The 20,342-nt window shown below is 45.2% G+C and overlaps 1 protein-coding gene across 1 annotated transcript in view; it reads left to right on the top strand.

The window, feature by feature from the left end:
• POLE2 (DNA polymerase epsilon 2, accessory subunit) overlaps positions 1–20,342 on the top strand; it is a 404,236-nt gene that overhangs the window by 117,844 nt on the left and 266,050 nt on the right. Inside the window, exon 4 of the mRNA XM_086936593.1 lies at positions 1,849–1,926. Coding sequence (XP_086792719.1) covers positions 1,849–1,926 — 78 coding nt within the window. The remainder of the gene's footprint in view (positions 1–1,848; positions 1,927–20,342) is intronic.

The following is a 20,342-nucleotide window of genomic DNA, read 5'->3' as shown; positions in this document are numbered from 1 at the left end:
CAGCTGCCCTGCCATCTGGATCCTGCGTGGACCCGGTGATTTTATTCTTGGGTGTGCCCATGGCAGTGCAGTCCGCAGTAGGGGAAGCTCTGAGCCCCAAGTAGATATACGCGGCTTTTGCTACAAGGTGGCTGCAACTATCAGGCCCCCAGTGTAAGCAGTCAGTGGGATCATCAATCCTACGAACCCATGCAGGATAGATACTGCTCTCTCGCACGCACTACCAGTAACATCAACAATCATGCCCGACTTGGCAGTTCGGGCTGGACTGTTCCCATGAGGCACAGTGTCAGACTGATTTGCATATGGCCATGTCTGAACTGGGGTGGCAGAGTGGGCTAAATAACAGTGATGGATTAAACCCAGATCTGTTGACTGGGTGTGAGTGTTTGATTGGTCCAGATGCTCCGTCCATCACCACCCTCTTTTGTACCGCTTTGTTCGCCGGGTATGCTCAGACATGAGTCCCTTGCTCACTTTGCCACTGGATTCAAGCAAGCCTGGCTGAAAACGACTGTAATGCCAGAAACCGGTCCTAGGAAGCTTGTTTCCGGTCCAGGGAAGGCATGGCTTGGCAGTTCGGGCTGGACTGTTCCCATGAAGCACAGGGTCAGACTGATTTGCATATGGTCATGTCTGAACCGGGGTGGCAGAGTGGGCTACAGAACGGTGGTGGATTAAACCCACATTTGTTGACTGGGTGTGAGTGTTTGATTGGTCCTGATGCTCCGTCCATCACCACCCCCTTTTGTATGGTGAAGCAGCAGGCACAGTCCAGAGCATACAGCGCAATCCTAATATGGCGGCCAGGTCGTGTCGCGCACCCGCAGCCAGAGCCCAGGCACACTCGCTCCCTAGCTCCCTGTGTCGTGCCCTTATATTGCCGGTACCACAAACTGTGAAATGTTGTTGCTTCAGGTGAGGGTGATGGTCTTCTCTGATCGGAGCCACAACCGCGCGTGTCTCACCTTTGGGCAGCGCGAACCTCAGTACTCCAGACTCCTCTCCCAGTGCACACCGCTCCGCTCCTTCCCTCCAAGACCTTCAATTCCTCCTCAGCCGGGCCCCCATTCAGCGCGCTCGGCGGAAGCCCCTGGGGTTGGCAGCAGCGTGATCCGAGGCCTGCGTGCAATACCAAGCCTGGGCGTCGCGTAGCGGACGGACTGCCGCAGGCATGCAGGAAGTTAGGGTCCTCCCCCCGAAGACCGCTCCGAGAAGCGCCTGTCTCGATTCCCGGCACCAGGAATCGCTGCAACCCACTCCGCGGTGCTCTATCACCTTCCGGGTGCAGTCGTAGCAGCAGGGCAGATCTGGGCAGCCCCGATGAGCTCTGGCAACAGGATTAATGGGCGTCTGGTGTGGAGCTCCTCACTTAAGCGTCCGCCATCGCCCACAGTCAAGCCACGCCCCCTTCATCCATTCTGTCAGTTTATACTATCAATCCCTCGGAGCTAATCCTCAAATTATATTTGTAAGTAAGATGTAAGACTCCGCTTCCAGCACAATCACGTTCAGCGTGAGTGGCACATTGGTTCTGATTAAAAGTTATTTTTACACTAGATAAAATTAACAAAATATAATAAAAAAATTAAAAAGTGACCATGGCATCAGATGCCATTGTGCGCTTGGGCCACCACTCCATCCTGCACAGGACAATCTCAATGTTTGCAGCCTTCTCACTAGACTGTAGAAGTCCCCCTGTAGCTTCCTTGGTGAACATCTTTACAATGGTTATAAGTCCAACAGTTCTTTCTCCCATCTCCCTATATACACTGTAAAACAATGTGGAAGTGACACTTGGCCTTCAGTTCAGAGAATAATTCTTATTTGCATTGCATTGTTTTTCAGAGAACAGATTTTTAACATCATTGGGGCATATGATGTTCCACGCTACGTGTATCATGCGGAAAGAAAGAAGTTTCTCCCGTAAGTCCTTGTTCATGTTTATTGCTCTGATACAGAAATTAGAATTTTTCTCGAGTTGGATTTTGTACCACTTTTCATAACAAGTGTTGTTTAAAAGGTTGGCGTTGGATGATGTTGAGCTTTGTGAATATTACCTGACCTAATATTAAGCTAAAAAAGTGGGATTTTTTTTTTAGGTCATTTTCGGTTCCTTGTTACCAGACTGCATACCACAATCATTTAAACAAAAAACTTTAATCAAAACTATTAGAGTGGGCGTTCTTGAAAATGTCAAAATCATTGATTTCTCACCAGTGCTCCATTTCTTTCCTTCCTTTTTCAAACTTGTCAAAACTTGTATGTTGACTGACACTCAATCAGTAGCCCACAAAAAATACATTTTATTATAGACCCCAGCACATTTAATTTTTAATACCTTGTTTGTCATCTAAGCTGCTTATATAGTTTCACCTGCCCTCTTTTGCCTTTCTACTAATGAAATGTCGAATTACGTAAACAAGGCTAGACAATAAATAAACAAGTATGGGCACAGCCTATAGGTCTGGTGTTGGCCGCCAGCCTTTTGTCAATTCTTGTATAAACCTGATTTTTGCTAAATGTTATTGTTAAAGAAGCTGCTGGGCATTCGGCAATCAAAACAAAAAAAATTGTCAAAAGGCAAAAATGTCAAAAGGTAAAAATGTTTTTGGGGTCTCAAAAAAGCTCATATTATAATAGGTACTCCCTGGCAATATAGGAAATACGTTTGTGTGGGGTTGAGGTCATTGTGAAAGGGCAGCATGCCATAATTCATTGTCAAGTCAGCCAATGGCTGAAGTGGGCTGATGCATTGCCCCTAGATGCATACTCGAGTGGGTGGAAGAACAAGCATTGAAAATGGAATAGGTCTTGCCTTTGATTAAGTTAAAGCCATTTGCTTTGCTAATGGTATTGTATAGCAAAGGTAATGGCTTTAACTTAATTTCCATTAAGTTTAAAGATTGATTTAGAAAAGTATGGGAGAAGTCTTTAAATTTGCTCAGATTCATGTGGTGTACTTCCCTGTGTGCATTTCCTTGTGTAATGCCACATGTTTGTGTGTACAGTGACAACAATAAATCCCGTCACTGAAGCAAGTGAAACAAGTGCAAAGTGACAACAAGCTGGGAAGTGAATAAACAATGCAACACATAGAAAGATGACATGGAATTGATGTACAGTTTCTGGCTGTGCAAAACACTACAGTAGCAGGAAGTGGCTGGTGAACAGCTGTTACGAAAGTCGATAACATAGGATACTGTATCCGGAAAAAGGGGATCCTTTGTTGAAAGGTGTATGCATAGTTTGTTACCAATAATTATCTGATGAGAAGTGGGCACTGCTAATTGTAGTTAATGCCCAAACAGCTTTGGAAAACGCGTGGCTGAGAACTAAATCGGATAAAGTGTACTGAAATATTGTGGTGATGTGAGAAATGAAAAAAGAAAACTCCTTAAATAAACTCTAAAAGAGCCCTAATAGGACCAACACATGGTTGACAGCTGCATTATCCTGCCAAATACTAATAAAAGAAAGAGCAAGCCAAGTAATTGGATTTATAGTCAAACCCCAAAAGTAAACATTAACACTGTATGTTTAGCAATCACAGGCAGTTATTTCTTTCTCATGAGGATTTGTTAAAGAAAATAAAGGAGAACACAATATTTGTTGTGCACCGAGCTGAAAATACATTGTTATGAAAGAGTAACACCAGACAGGAGTAGGAAAGATAGCAAAAAACATATATGCGTTTTAATCCAGTTAACTCAGAGAGAAACAAAAGCCTGCTCACCTTGGCAGAGACGATAAAGTCCAAAGCAGGGGCATGTGTGTGTGGTTGCACGAAACAAGCGCCTTGAGAATTTGGGAAATGTGTGTTTGACAGTGGTTGGAGTTGCCCGCTGCAAACAACTCTCGAAAGCCCTGGGAGGGCTGCTGTCTGGCTGTGAAAAGAGAGGTCACATGACGAGAGCCAGAGACACAAAGGGCTGTCCAACAATCCAAGGAGGGAGGGAGAGGGTCTGGCAAAGGTGCAGGCAGAGGGCACGCTTCCCTCTGCCGCCTGCTTCGGAGTTAGGAACACTGCAGCATGTGACAAGCTCCATATTTGAAAATATCTTCAGCCCAGACAGGTGTCTATGAGAATTCACCTGTATAAATAAAAAAAGGTAGGGGAACGCTCCACCTGGCGGGCTGGCAGTAAAATGGCTGAGAACTCGGTGCGTTTCTTAATTGACTTCCGTTGCACTTAGGGCTATTTTGTGAGGCAGAAGCTAAAACGTAAATGTTCACGGAAAGTGGACATTTTGGTTTAAGTAGGAAGACTGCATTTCTAAACATGGAGGGGAGTTTTTAGTAAAGTGAAAGGTGCGTACTCGCCTCCATCCGAAACTATAGACGAGGCAAAGAAAATAAAAGAGACCATCCAATTCAGTGTAGTGTGAGTAACTAGAAGGGAAAAGGCGCTATTTTATTAAAAAAATAGTGCCCTCAACAATTTCAATGTAACACTGCACCAAAATCGGTCTCCCTTATCGTACGGTGCGCAGTCCCTTCCGCCCCATCACTGACAGCTTCCAGCATCCATCAGGCACCAGTCCCGGTGACCACCCCCAGCCCCGTTACTTCCTTACCTTCAGCCTTCATCAATTTCCAAACTTTGGAGAGCTCAAGACGGTAACATGATGCTGAAGGTAACGCGAACCACTAACTAGAAAGATGTTAATCCTGACAAACTGCCTGAGCATTACGCTGTACCGCAGCTAGTTTGAATTCTGTCTCCCACGAGACGTCCAGCAGCTCTGGTGGTAGCAGCGGGTCTTTTCGAGGTGTCCTGCATGGCGGATGGACTCCCAGCATACATTTATGAAAGAGCGTGCGCTCCCCCTACTGACCTCATTCCATATTTTCATGATACCGCTGCAATGCGGAGTAATCCAAATAAAGCGAAAGGTTAAACGTGCAAATGAAAGAAAAACAGGGCCTGGACGGTAAATCACTTCCAGATGTGCACTGCGTTTGGGATTGCAGACCCTCAAAAAACAAGTGATGTCAGAAGGATGTCTAAATAAAAAAAGTCCCCAGTGTGTCACGCCGCAAGTGAAGCATCCAGTCCTCGCGTGCACATCTTCTGTCCCTTTGCGTGCTCGCTTTGGAATCCGTTTTGATTCCAAACGTTCCTCGCATGGCGAGAGCAGCGCATGCGCGCTACTAACGCCAGGCGAGACCTAAAAATGAGAATAACACAGCCATGGACAAATGGATGATGTGTGGCTGAAAAAGTAATTGTTATACACATAATTTCAAAAGGTCTTGGCTAGCACAGACCTAAAAAAAATCCAGTTATCCTGTCAGCCTCCTGTCTTTGAGAAGGAAATAAAGAAGGTCCAAAAGAATGAAAGAAAAATGAAAGGAAAAAAAATGAATGTAAGAAAACCAAAAGAAAAACAGAGACTGAAAGAAAAGAACAAGTGAAAAAGTAAAGAAGCCAAAATGAAAAAGAGGAAAGAATGAGAGAAAGTAGAAAATAAGGACAGAGAAAAAAAGAAAGGGAAAGAAAGAATCAAGGAATGAAAGAAACAAAGAAGGAAAGAAGTCAGGAAAGATGCAAATTAAACCCAATAAAGTTTGGTTTCTTTCTGGGTAAAATGTATTAAAGAACCAATGGTGAAACTGAGTCCAGAATCAATGTGTTCTTAAGAATTGTGCGCTTGTGAATTCATATCGTATACTATTGAAGCTTTTCGCTTTGTCTACTGCAGACACAGTGAAAGGAGGAGAATTGAGTATAGAGCAATTTCAAATGGACTCAATTAGTCTGGTTAAAGGAGGCTGAAAAAGGAACTGATAAAGCTGTGATGTGCCCTGTGGTGGAAAAAGTCCTGCTATCCCATCAGACTCTAAACACAAAGGCCATTATTAACAATGGGGTATTCCTCAATGGTCCCTGGACCTGGATCTAAGGATCAAGACAGATTAGTCTGTGTGACTACATTCTGCACAAAGAGCAATACCATCAAGAAAATTATAAACAACCACTGGCACCTGGTGACAGATGAACTTGTTGGACTTCCACCCCCGATGCATGCGTTCCGCAAAGGCATGAAAGTAAGGGAACATGTTTACCCATAGAACCGAGAACTTCACAGATGACACTATGGAACATCCCGCCCGTGAAGGGACATTTTAAATGTGGGCAATGTAGGGCGTGTCCCATGGCCAATGAATTGAAAACTTTCACACACAACAACTACAAACGCACACTTCAAGATCACACTAACTGTAACTCCAGCGGGGTAATCTATGCAATTTCCTGTGCATGTGCTTTTGTATATATCGGACAAACAATACAAAAAGTAAAGTCCCATATCCTGTAACACTGCAGTCGTATACGGTGCCAGGTACAGGGAGCACCCCTCGTGAAACATTTTACATCATTTGGACACACACCAGAGAGCCTACGTTGATGTGTAATAGAGAACGTACACCAAAACCCCCTGGGAGGGGACTCTGGTAGAGTTCTGAGCTCATGCAAGTGTAGATGGATACATCACTTTGATACAGTAACGAGAGGATTACATGAATACGAGGAGATCACCAGACAGGTGTCCACACTCAGCAATGCTTGTTGACAGTAGGTTCTGAATGCATAATTTCATGGCAATCTGCTGTATAACACAGATGTACAGGTTGATTTTTAACCCAATACTGGTTGTTCCTTCTGTAAATTGGCGTCCTATGCCTTAAGATGTGATGACTTACTGTGTCTATTCTTTTCTAATGTCCGTATTTATGTTCAATGTGAAATGTAATTGTGGCTTTATAAGTTATATTTAGATTAATTTGGAATAATTGCGCACCACTAGTTTGGTACTTAAATCTGTGAATATATCCAAGTGTTAGCACTGGTCGCTATTTGCCGATACACACTGATTCCTATATCTGAATTGTGACACTGCACCTTGAGGCATGTTGTATATTGAGGAGCGTTTTTTGTTTAATTGTACATTGTCAGGTTTAATACCAATAAAACGATTGAATCTATCTAAATATTAGAATTGTGACATCGCACCTTGAGGCCTTTTTGTAATTATATTGAAGACGTTACAGGAACTGCGAGCTCATTGAGTCCTTCAAACCTTTTTACTCGCATGTGGTAGACACTGCCCCCTTTCAAAGCCACCGCCCCTTTTTTCAGTATAAATGCTCCAGAGGATTGCTGGTCTTTTGGCTGCTACCACGTTGGAGTAAGGATGTCGATCAGATCGTCTCCAGGTAATTATCTTTCACAACCGACCACAACGCAGGGACGCCTCACGCTCCCTAGACAGTATTCTTAATAAGAATTCCCTTCCTTTCTTCTAGTCGTATACATTACGCTGTGCCCTGGATTGCTTGATTCATTCAGCAAACTCTTGCCACACATGCAGGCCTGAATATTAAGCTTCTTGGATGGTTTGGGTACCACCATCTTTGTTTAAACCAACTGAATAATGGGATTTGTCCTTAGTTGGTCCTTGCCACTTTATGGGTGAGTTGCCACAGTCAGTTCTTTGTGTGCTTTTATTGAACAATCCTTATGGATTCTTGACAACAACTGTTGTTGTTATTATTAAATTGCAGGCATTGGTGTAACCAGTATTTGGACTACAATTGAGCATTGCAAGATTGATGAGATGGGTTTAACACATTACTCCTGCCGTTTGTTGTGCAGACACCACGCCTTGGTAACCTATTAGGTCCCGGTTCTAAGTTCCTTGTTTTTATTCTGTAGGGTCACTTCACCTGTCCCCTTGTCTTGAGGAAGATCCGCATGGCTGAGTTATTAAAGTCCCTCCGTTGCTGATAAGCTGGATCGAAACGTCAACGCTACCCCCTACTGCACCTGGACCATTTCCCCCTTCCCCATTACCCCTGTTTATTATAGCCTTAAGGAAACTCTCCTTACAACTCTAGGAAAATATAATTCTAATAACATTTTTGCATGTGGCCAGGTTGCATCCAACTGTTTATTTGATATCCGTTTTGTACATCCTTGTAAATGTATGCCCTTTGCGTTTCTACACACTTTTAGCTCTCTTGACTCTTTATATATACACACTTGAGCACTTTTTCTTACACGTTCCCAAGAACATTCTCCTTCTTTTAAGACCCTCTAAAAATTGTTCCTTTAAATGAGTAAATAAATGTATTGTAATAATACTTAGTGGTTTTTCTGCACATCTGTTTGTTTTGAATTTTTTAACGATTTACAGACAGCTGTGAGCTGATTAATGTAAGGTCAAATAGGTTGAAATAATAATCCTGTTAATCTAATACTTCCAGGAATAATTGGTCCAGGACCATTGTTGCTTTATAATAACCTAAACACAAAGGCAGCACTAAAGTAATTATAAAGTGAAGCAAAAACACTGACACTTAATAGAACTACCTTGTATGCAGACGTGCTCATTGTGGGAGAGCAGAATGCAGTCACTCAAAGTGAGAATAACCAGTGATTTAAGTAGGCTGACCCACAGCCCCAGGCTGAATGATGTAGTGGGCAGAAGCAAAATGTGAATGACACAACAGACCCACGGATGAAGAGAGGTGGCTGAAAGTCACTTTAATTAAGGAAACATATAATTTTAGTAAAATCTGAAGGTTTTGACTAGCCCAGATCTAAAAGGACTCAGTTAGCTGGGTTGCCTTTTTATGTCCGTTGTTTAGAGAATGCCATTGGTCAAGTTCTGTTCCAAATTCTTGGAAAGGAAGTAATATTGTTGCTTGTCATAAAAAGGTCTCTAGAACCTTGCCACTGAATTAATGACAAGTTGATCTTGTGGATGCTAGTGGTAATCTGTACATTAGAACATCTTCAAGTGTGGGTTAATGAGAGGGAAATTCTTTCCATTGAACAATCTGGCTTTCTCTTCCACCTTTTTGTCTTGTATCATTTTGTTGTAGTTCATACTATTTTATATGAATATAATTTGATGTAAAAAAAACAGCCAGTATACGTTGCTTTTATTTACCACAGTTTTTGTTAGTTTAAGTAGACCCACTTTATGGCGAGCTGAGTTACCCTAGGAATCACTGCATGTTTATTCAAACTCTTAATTGCTCTGCACTCTGATACTTGGTGCTGAACAGTAATGGGGTTTACAGCCCATATAGCTATCCAGAATGGGCAGAAACAGGGATGCCTTCTTTGTTCACTCCTTTTTAGGTCTGGCTTGACAGCGCACCTGTCGCCAGACGTAATGTGATCAACCTAAAAAAGAGCTCCCCGAAGTTCTACAGGGAGGGATTTGACTTCACATACATGTTGGCAACCAAGAGTACATGTTTTGATTCTGCAGAAGTTCTGTGCTTCCACATGAAAAAAGTTGTTCCCCCTCCACTCAATTATGATTTATTTTCTTTATTTATCCAACTGCCTGAGCCAGCAGCAGAATGGCTACCTGAGCTTGATCTTTCAGGGGAATACACGTGACATTGTAATGCTGCTAAAGTGTCTTAGAAAACTAGGTAATTTACAGTGTTTAGTTTTCCGTGGCAGCAGCAAAGATTGGAGGAGGGCCGTCATGAGGAATGACTCGCAGGTCCAGACAAGGCACCCTCCCTTTCCATCATTAACTTCAGGCTTCAGAGTACAGTTTTGTTTTTGAGAGCAGAATAGAATACCCTGGGCTTCACTAATCTACATGGACTTTTAGGTCTTGGCTGACAGTACAACTATTGCGTATGTGGTTAACCAAAAATAGCCTTCCGAGTACTACTGAGAAATTGGCTTAGGCTTTTCTCAAATGTTGGTTCGCCTGAGTACACAATTTGATTGGGCTGGATATATGTGTTCCACTAAACAGGCTGTTTGTATTGCTCATTTTGGTTTAGTGTAAAGCTCATACTTGACCAGCGGGATGGGGTTGGTAATTGTGGCAAGCCAATAATATTGGCTTTAGGCCTGACTTGTTTATTATGACATGTTCTGATAAAGACTCTAGGCTTGACGTATTTATTGTGAAAATGTATACCAAATAAATAGGCATTCAAGTGTGGATTATTATTACTTTATATTAAAGTCTACAGATTATCCTAGAAGGCTGTAGTTTTAGTTTTGGCTACCCCATTGTGACAAACATTGGATATAGAAGGTTTATACTGTGCAAATCCTTGTTAGGACTTCTTAGAAGAAATGGTGTTTTCCTTAGCCAGCTTTAATTGTGGTACTTATCCCTTTCCTATAAGGTTTTCTCGCTTTTTTTGGGAGTGTTGACTCAACGACATGGTTAAAATAGGGATACATGTACTGCAAAGTTCTTGGATGTTGTGTGTAAAAATGTGTATGTTCTTATAGTGTATTTGTACACACAAAGAGGGCCAGAGGCGATTTGAAGACCAGCGAGGGTACACTCTCCAATTTCAGTAACACAAAACACCCTCTGATGTATAAGAATTGGTTGAGAAATGACAAAAGTTGGCTATAAGAAGGCGACCCTTTAAAGAACGGTTTCCCTCACCCACGGGAGGTGGCATGCTTCAGCATTGGGAATCCTCCTCGCTTCATGAAGCCTAGTCATGATACGGGCTACAACCCCTTGCTGCTTGGGAGGAGCTCAGGGATGTTTTCGTGAGAGGGGTTATTAATAAAACCCAATGTGAGCTAACCTGGCATAGTGAGAGGTGCAGTGCAGGGAATGATGTGGTGTTAAAACTAGCTACGGGTTTACCACATTTTTTTATTCTGGCTACCAAGTGCTAGGATTAAAAACAAGAGCATATGACAGAAGACATTATTTTATCGTAATACATTTAGATCAACATGTTACCATTATATCACTGTGTTATTTAGCAAAGAAATTGCACTAGTTGCCTGATGTTCATACGCCAAATGTGGGCCGCCGTGAGTCATTTTTAAATGTACAGCGCCAGAGACCTCCATTGTGCTGTGGTTGAGCTGCAGTTTAAAGGCACTGCAGTAACTCATGTCATGAAAAAGGGACTGTGCCATGTAAAAAAAGTGTGTGTATATATATATATATATATATATATATATATATATATATATATATATACTAGCTTTACGTTGTGTCATTTTTATTGAAACGTATTCATTTTAATATGGAAAACATTTTAAAGTGTTGTTTGAAGTCTGTTTATTTATTCGAGTGCTTGTGGATACACAGTATTTTTTGTTTTTCCGTCTGGTGCGTACACGAATAAGTCAGAATGTTTTCCGACGCGTGAGATGGCCACATACAGTTGTCTATGTGAAAAGCACGGATTCTACAAATCTAGTCCACACACTTGCAGCGATTGTCCTTGTGCTTTGTTGATGGTCATTGCAAATGCGAGTCGCACTTTAAACTGTAAACGTTCAGTATTGGAAAGATTATGAGGGGCCCTGGGAGGTGTGGGGGCCGATATTTAACACATTTTTTTTCTTTTGCCAGAAACCTTCGCAGGAGTTTACTCAACAACTTCCCAAAGTTTCATGCCGATCGGATGAATGGTGTAGTAATGCATAAAGGACAAACAGACAGACTTACTTTACTTTTTATATGTATAGATTAAGACTACAGGGCTGGGTGCTATATCTAAAATTGTCAAAAGACACAAAGATGATGGACAGAATGCAGAGCAAATCCAACATTCACCCCCAGTCGAAAGATCTGGGTTAAATCCCTCGTACTTTTGACCACGATGCCACCCTAGTTTAGACTAGCTATATGCAAATCAGTCTTGACCCTGAACCTCTTGGAAACAGTCTAGCCCGAACTGCCAAGCCAGGTCCTCCCTGGACCGGAAACAAGCATCCTGGGACCAGTTTCTGGGCATCACCCCTCATCAGTCTTGCAACAAGTTCCAACTATGGACAGTTATATAAAAAGGGCGGTGAGTGTCTTGAACAAAGAAATAGAACTCGCCGAAAGGTACCTGTCCCTCTCTCTTCCGACTCCTCCTCTGGCAGAAGGAACTGAAACTTTCTCCCAAGATGACACACCCTCTATAAGCTGTACAATGGAGCAAATTATGTACAAGCCTCCTGAAGATGTGCATAAAGAAATCCCATTAGCCTTAATAGAAGATCCTATAGGGGTGGTGTTAGACCTGGTACCAATGACGTGAGTCTCCCTTCCATTTTTTGCTGTTGTCTCCTCTGTTTTGATATGTTTTGCTAGTTAGATGTTTAAAATAGAGGGGAGAAGGTAGATCGCTAGATCAAAGGGCACCAATTACCACTCAAGGGAGTGGAAGGTCCAGTCTCAGTGTGTGCCCGTGGCAATGGTTGCAACAAGGGGGGTACTGGACTGTTCCTGAGCGTGACTAGAGGGAAGATTAGTTGGCGTGACCAAAGGTGTGGATTTGACACCCAAGGGCATCCATTTTGTTGGATGGATTGGCCTCACACACCCCGAAGGATGTCATGCTTCATCATCGGCGGTTGCTCCTCGTCGGGGAGGCGGTGCAATCCCCGACGGGCTCACCTCAAAGAGGGGCTCTTTGGCGGAGATCTTTTTCCAACTGCCTTATGGTGAGGTGCGGGTGTGTGGGCAGGGTGGTGTGTGGTAGTGAAAAAGGGATATTAAAATGTAGCTAAGGGTACCTGGAACGAACTTTATTCAGGGGGTCCCTCGCTGCAGTTAAAAACAGGGGGCTAGCTCACTAGGAGTCAACGAGTAAATTCAGGTGAACCTAGATGGGGCTAGTAGTGTACAACGGTCGACATGTTTCTCGCGGTGGGCTGTAGTAACCCGCGATTCATCAGGACCTAAAAAAGGTGATTAAACCACATGCTAGTGTCATGTGTGGGTTTGTGTTTGTATTACCTCTGTGTTGGTTGTCCTATACCTAATAGTTAAGAACTAACTGCCACATGAGGGGTCGGCGGGGTGAGGCATCAGGGATGAGTCAAATAGTCAAGACTCTAGTCTCCTGCGCCCCGGCTGCTTGACCTACCCTTCACCGCCGAGCTCGAGTTCCCTTGGGTGTCAAATCCACACCTTTGGTCACGCCAACTAATCTTGCTAGTTAGATGCACTTTGCCACTGCTATTCAGTGCCACAGTGCAAGTGCTCCCTATTGTAAATTATTGTACTGGATTAGTGACTCCATGATTGGCTTATTTGATTTACCTGTCAGACCCTAGTACAGTGCACCATGTGTGCCCAGGGCCTGTAGATCAAATGCTGCTAGCGGGCTTGCAGCACTGGTGTACCACCCACAGAAGCAGCTTGTAAAGTGTGTCTCAGGCCTGCCATTGCAGAGCCTGTGTGCAGTCATGTTGACTTGGTAAGTGCACCCACTTACCAGTCCGTAAACCATCGCTTTTGTACATGTTAGCAACACCTAAGGTAGGCCCTTGGGCAGGGTGCATTGTATGTGAAAGGTAGGACATGCCCTGATGGGTGTAGCATGTCCTGATAGTGAATTACAGCCAAGTTAGTTTTACACTATTGCACTGCTACCTGTCCCCATAGGCCAGAATGGACAGTTTGATTATAACATTTTATAATCCTAACTGACCCAGGGAACATGGTAGAAAAATAAATGTAGTATGCCTGAACTCAGAATCATAAAATACATCTTTTAGTGAAGTTGGTTTTAACATTCTGTGTTTGAAAATACCACTTTTATAAAGTAGGTCTTTTCTTGCCTAACCACCCAAGCCTGCCTCTGTTAGGTTGTGTATTCCATGTCTGGTTTGTGAGTGACACGGGCTGAGAGGGCTCCAGGAGACAGTGTGAGTCAGCACAAGGCTGAATAGACCTATCTGCATTGGGAGTGGTGTAAGGAGTAGCACCTTGTCCTGAATAGGGCTGTGCCTGCCTTCCACAATGCTGGCTCCACCTCCTGTGGTGTGTCTGATGACCCTGTTCCATACTGACAAAGGAATAAGTTGTGCCCTGTCAGAATGCACCCAGAACTGGTTTGGACTAGGTACAGACACTCTCTGCCTTCAGAGACAACAGATTTGTGTTTATTAATAGGGGGACTCAGACCCCAGGACTTTAGATCACTTCTGGACATCAAAAAGAACCAGAGAATCTGCACTTCCCCTGTGCCAGTTGTAATTGCTGGGGTTGGCCTGTAGTGGTCTCTTTTTTGCCATGGAAAGGAGAAAGACTTTTATTTGCAACTTTAATCATCTTGAAGAAGAATCTGTGCTTGCCTCCTGCTAAAGTCTCAGGGATACAAGACTTCACCACCAGCTCCCCCCTGAATTTCCTTGCTGGGAATTCTGTCTGCAGAAGCCTGCGTGTTGTTGGGAGCTGGAATCGCGACTCCAAGAGAAGAAGCGTGTCGCATCCGCAGACGTCGTATCATCAGAGAAGCGTGTCGCCACTGCAAGGATTGCTGTCGCATCACCGGAGAGCGTGTCTCCATTGCAGCTGTGTGTCGTCGCATCACCGGAGAAGCGTGTCGTAACTGCAAGGGTCACCGTCGCATCACCGGTGAAGCATGTAGCAGGGCCTGTCGCGGCTCCAAAGGTACAGAGTTGCCGCACGTGCACGCATCAACTTCGTCGTCGCATCGCGTCAAGGGCGCCATCTTCCTGCATCGCACGAATCATCGCATCGCATCAAGGTGCCATTTTGTCGCATCGCATCCCGGCTGCACCTCAAGATCGTTGCATCACCTCCTCTCCGGTAAGGAACAGACACATCGCCTACTTTGCGCAAGCACTGACTATCAGACGCATCGCCTCCCCCGAAGCAAGGAACTGACGCATCGTTCGCCCTGCAAACCTTTGGTTTATCTTGCGTGACGCATCCAAAGGTACTTTGTGGGAAATATGTTGCATTTTCCATCTAAAGTGAACGGAGTTATTTCTACCATCTTAAAGTCCTTTTCTTACTATTGTATTGTGGATTTTTGTCGTTTAGGTCTTGTGTTAAGTCTATATAAAGAATACTTATTTTTTTATAAAACCTGTGTTGTGTCCAACTGCAGTGTTTTCACTGTATTACTGTATGTGTTCAGAAATGCTTTACACACTGCCTCTGAGATAAGCCTTCCTGCTCGTGCCAAGCTACCACAAGGTTGAGCAAGGGTTATTTTAGGAGTGTAGCCCCCTTAACTCTGACTAGAAACAAGGGTCCCTATTTGGACAAAGGTGCAAGCCATTGCCAACTGGAGAACCCAGTTCTAACATTGGTGGTCAGCAGTGAGGATTTGCACTTGTATTTGTGACTCATATACAGTGATTGGTGTACACTACTAGTGAGTGCAGATCAAACAACACCACATAAATTTTTTCGGTAAAATTCTTTTTCCTTGTAACTGTTATTTTTGCTAAAGACTGCCAGTTCTTATTGCCATGAGCAAACCAGCATCTATTGCATCTATGGATCTAGAGTTTGAGGAAGAAAGGTTGGAGGCCTACAATGTGAAACAGCTGAAAGCCTTCTGTATAAAATTGAAAGTTGCTACTCCAGGCCTCACCAAAAGGGATGAGTACCAAAAGGCGCTGAGGGCCAGGGTGGAAGCAAGAAATGCCCCTGTGCCTGTGGAAGAGCCTGCAGAAGGGGCTGAGAATGCAGAACGGCAGCTAGATGGGCATTATCTTTATCTTCCGTTAAGGTCTTACCACTCAGCTTCTTTTACAGTCCTCTGGGAATGCCTCTTTTTCCTGTGCCAATTTTGAACAGCTTTTCCCACCTGAGTTAATTGGATTAGCAGGGATGACTAAATTGTCAATCCTTCCCTGTATGTTCTATGTAAAGTCTGCCTCGTGCAGATCTAAAGAACATGGTTAGCCTGGGGAAGGAGATGACAACGATTAGGGTTAACAGATGGAATATAGCTGGGATCACCAACAAAATGGACATGCAGGACTGGCAAAAATATATGTATTTGACTGTATTCAGGAGACCTGGGGAACTGCTCAGATCAATCTAAATGGCTTTGTTCTCTCTTAACACCAGGGCGACTCCTTCAAGCATGGGCAGAGCCAAGGGTGGGCTTATTACTTTTATTTCTACTAGCTAAGACCCACAAATGAAAAAGAGTCCCCTCACATCACAGTATCAGCTCATATTATTCACTCTAGCAAGGAAGCAAGACATTCATTATCAATTCTATAACAGATTTGATAACACAAGGGTGGATGTGGTAGAGTCCTTAAAAGCAGATTTGAACTGCTTTTTGGATGGGCTAACGGGTGACTTCTATGTCATCTGGGCTAGGGATTTTAACATAAAAACATGTACCACGGATCTGAAGGACATTAGTGGGTTTCAAGACACGGGCGTGCGGAAATGGGAGGGTGTTGGGGGGGGTCCATTATGACTCACTTTAAACATAGCTCCAGCAGCCTCTCCCTAAACATCTTATTACATTTAGCTTGAAATATGTGGAACATGGAAGCATTGGCAAATATACCCCATTACCAACATTCATAGGTAGAGGCTGTGGAGCCTGATTATCATAGTCTGAGGTTGAGAAATGATCAGAGCATGCATCTTGGGGAATCGGGTGGGAGCAAATAGTGTGAGGTGTCATAACCCCCGGTCCTGACTATAAGGTTCAATATACCCGAAAATCCATACAGAAGGAAAATCAGTAATATACTCCCACTGGTAAGAATGGAACAAGAATTAAATGGACTGGGGTTGACCCAGCAAGTTTCTCGAAAAATGTAATATCAAGTAACTTTGAGCATTTTATGATAGCCCTAGCCCCATATCCTAATCATAAAGAATCCCTGGAAGCCCAGATCTATTTCTCAAATTCCGTCTATCTTAACCTGGTTGCAAAGCCTAACCATAAAGACAAAAACTCCAAGTGATGGTTTGGCTACCAGTGTTCAAAGGCACGGAGTCGCTTGGCAAAGCTATTAAATCAGTGCCAAGGGACACCCTGATCCAGGAAGCAAGATCCTCCTGTAAAAAGATTGTCAAGAATAGGGAGAAAGAGCTTCAGGAGGAAGCCTGGTCCATTTTGTTACAAGCAGCAAAGACTAAGGATAGTGCAATTTTCTGGAAAACGGTGAAAGCGCAACTTTTTTCTGGGGGCATAGGCCTTGGAATCCTCAATAGCTCCAACTCAATGAGTAGGCCTTTTTGGTGCAACTTTCTCCAACCCTAACCCAGAACAGGAACTTCTAAACTATGAGGATGGGGTAGTATGACGATATTTGGTATTCACCCAAGAAGAAGTGCTGAAGGCCATCTCTAACAACCCTATATTGCAAAGCCCCCAGTCCAGAGGGGGTGCCAATGGTTACTTACAAGACAACATCCTGACCTCTGGGCCCTACATTTAACTAAGGTATTTAATGCAGTGGGAGCAGGATATGTCTTCCACCCCCCCTCATGGCGTACCTCACTCATTATTGCCATAATTAAAAAGGGATCCAGGATGACCCCAAATGTTATTGTCTGATCTTTCTTCTCAACTCTTCTGCTAAATTATTGGAAAGCGTCTTGTTGGAGAGATTACAAGCATCGGGTTGGACTTGGCACTTTTGGCAGGTTCACCCCTGAACTTTTTGCCTTTTAATGTGACATGATGTTAGTTGATTTCTGGTCTCTGCGCACTTTAGCACTGTGGCCCAGTGTAAAGTGCGTGCGCTCTCTGAGTGTGTGTGGTGAGATTGGCCTGCCCTCCCATAGGAATGCATGGGTGATATGAGTGTCCATGGTAGTTCCTGATGTGTGGGGAGTGCACGGTCGAGTTTGGTATGTGCAAACTGGTGAGATTAAATGCTGCACGGAGGAGTGCACAGATTTAATGTGACTAGTGTAGAAGCGCCACTTTTAGAAGTTGGCATTTCTGTGTGCAGTGAATGTGAATGTCTGTCTGGCTTGTGATTGACAGGAGCTGGCTGGTGTGCTTGGCTCCAGGAGTCAGGATGGGTCTGCCCGGTGGTGAATGGGGAGACCTGCATGTAGATGGAAGGGAGGAGTTGCACCTGGGACCTGAATAGTGCTGGGCCTTCCCTCCACAATGCTGGCTCCACCCCCTGTGGTGCGTCTGATGTCCCTGACCCATCCTGTGCATAGGAGAAGAGGAGCTGAGCAAATCAAGTGGTGCTCCCAAACCAGTTGCATCTGGTTTTCCCTAAGCCCTGCGCTGGGTGACAAAGGCTTTTGCTGGATAAATAAGGGGCTGTGACCCCATGAATTTGTTCTTGTTTGATACTTGAATCTACCAAGGGTGTGCTGCTGGTGGGGCCCAGGAGGGACCGCCATGTGAGCTGCCTCCCTGCTGGAGGACCCTGTGTGCTGGCCCCTGTGCCCTGCTCTGCCCCTGGATGCCTGGAGTTCTTGCTAGATCCCAACAGGAGGGGGCTTGCTGCTGGTGGGGCCCAGGAGGGACCGCCATGGGGGCTGTTCCTTGCTGGATTGCCCTGTGTGCTGGTCCCTGGGCCCTACATTGTCCCTCCTGATGCCTAGGACTTCTGGGACCTCCTGCTTCCCTTTTCTTTGCCCCACGAATTGATGCTACCTTTGTGTGCCTTGGGAGCGCTCAGATTTCGCTCCAACAGGAGCCCTGGAGCTTGGCAGCACTGAGCTGCCCTTTGCCCTGAGGAAATCCCCAGCGTAGGGATTCCCCCGAAATTGCTTAACTGCGGGTGCCCACCCCGCTTATTTTTATTGTTGTTAAGCAGGTGCCCATCCTACATTCTGGCCGCTTTTTCATACTTAATTAAGTGTGCCACCCCGCTTATTTAATTGTTTTAGTGCGCAGGTGCCCACCCAGTGACTTTGCCTGCATTCTGTATTCTAATCCCGAGCTGGTGCCCACCCCGCGTTTCACCGCCGCAGCCCGCGGCAAAACAGTAAGTCAGGCACCGTAGTGCCTGACGGCGAGCAGGACTGCCAGTTTTAAAAGGAAGCCCCGTGGCCGCCCCCGGAAGGGAAGCAGGAAGCAGCGCACGTGTTGTGGGGCTCCCCTGAGCTGGGGGGAGCCCCGAACGAAGAGTTAGCCCAGAGCCTTGAGGGCTCCACATCCTGAGTCCCGGTCACAAGATGGGGGACCGGGTGAAGACTGGCACTGTAAAGGCGGGGCTCTCGTGAGGAGAGAGACCCCAGCAAGCGCCGCCGCAGGTGAAGAGGAGACCGGAGCCGACAGACGAGGAGTCCCCCCCCCCTCCTGCACAGGAGCCCCGGTGACTGAGGGTGAGGGCTGGGAAGGGGGGGGGGTGGGGTGGGGGGGTGGATGGCTGCATCCTTTCCCGAGTGGTCCCCCCCTGATAGAGGGCTCGCTCCACCGAAGAGGGCAGAGAGTCAGAGCGGCCCTTGTGCCCAGTGGGCCGCTCCAACAGGGGGCGTTTTTATTTCAAGAGCCAGATGGCTCCAAACGTTGCCCAGTATTTCCCGAGCCTGAATGGCTCCACCGATGGCCATCTTTTGTTTCCAGGGCCCCGTGGGGGTCCTGAGGTCCCGGGGGCCCTTGTACACCCAGAGGCAGTGCGCTCCACGTTTGGGGGCCTGGTTGTCCTTAGAGGCCTGATGGCTCCCACAATTGGCCATACTTGTGGTCCCGGGCCCTGGGGGGCCCAGGCTTTATTATTCAGGGTTATAACAACCTGTGTATCAGAGGGTCTAGCATTAAACTACGCTCAGTTGTAACCTAAAGGGGTACCATAAGACAACCTCAAACTATGTGTATCTAACCATGGTCATCCCCGAGATGGTCATAGAGGGATGCCCATCAGTCACCACTCGGAACCGCCCTTTATCATTTGGGATTCCGTCAAGACCACCACTGGAATAGCCATACAACTATCACAGTCGGGGGTCCAGGTGTAGAGAGGAACTCCACCGCCGGTCAGTAAGGTCTAAGGTGATCTTGCTACTCAAGTTGTGAGGATTCTGATGTCAAAGCTAGGGGATTGATGTTGCAGTGCTCAAACAAGTGAAAAAATAAGTAAAAAAATAAGAAGAATAGGTGATATTAAAATAGGGTAGGGGGGTACTCATAACTTTATTCAGGTGTTACCCAACCTCCCACTATTAAAAAGTAGTCATTATTGACAGTCTCAAGTATGTAGACTGTGCAAATTTACTATGTGGTCGACCTGTTTCAGCAATCTCGTGACAACTTCGTCATTGCTTTCTTCAGGACCTTTTTGACTAACAGCTACTGCAAACTACGTGATAGTGAATACAAATAAGTGCTCAAAATCAAAAGATAAGATACAGAGATCACCTGATATTGCTAGGTGTTCTGTTCCCTCTTGTACAGTATTTCATACTTGTAAGAGGTATGGACCTCACCCCACCTGGCCACGGCTCAGGAAAAAGGGGAAGCACCGCTCTGTCCGTCGGTACTTCGAAACCGGCAACTAAGCCGATCGGGGAGGGCCAGTTCTTCCCCTTGAGAGGCCTCATTGTTTAAGGAGCCAGTGTGCTCCCTGGGGCATAATTGATTTCAGAGCCTAGAGGGCTTCAACATGTGGCACATTC

This window comes from Lissotriton vulgaris, chromosome 9 (genome assembly GCF_964263255.1).
Source record: "Lissotriton vulgaris chromosome 9, aLisVul1.2, whole genome shotgun sequence".
NCBI lineage: Eukaryota > Metazoa > Chordata > Amphibia > Caudata > Salamandridae > Lissotriton > Lissotriton vulgaris.
The sequence above is the reverse complement of the archived record's forward strand: the minus strand, read 5'-3'. Positions and strand labels throughout refer to the sequence as shown.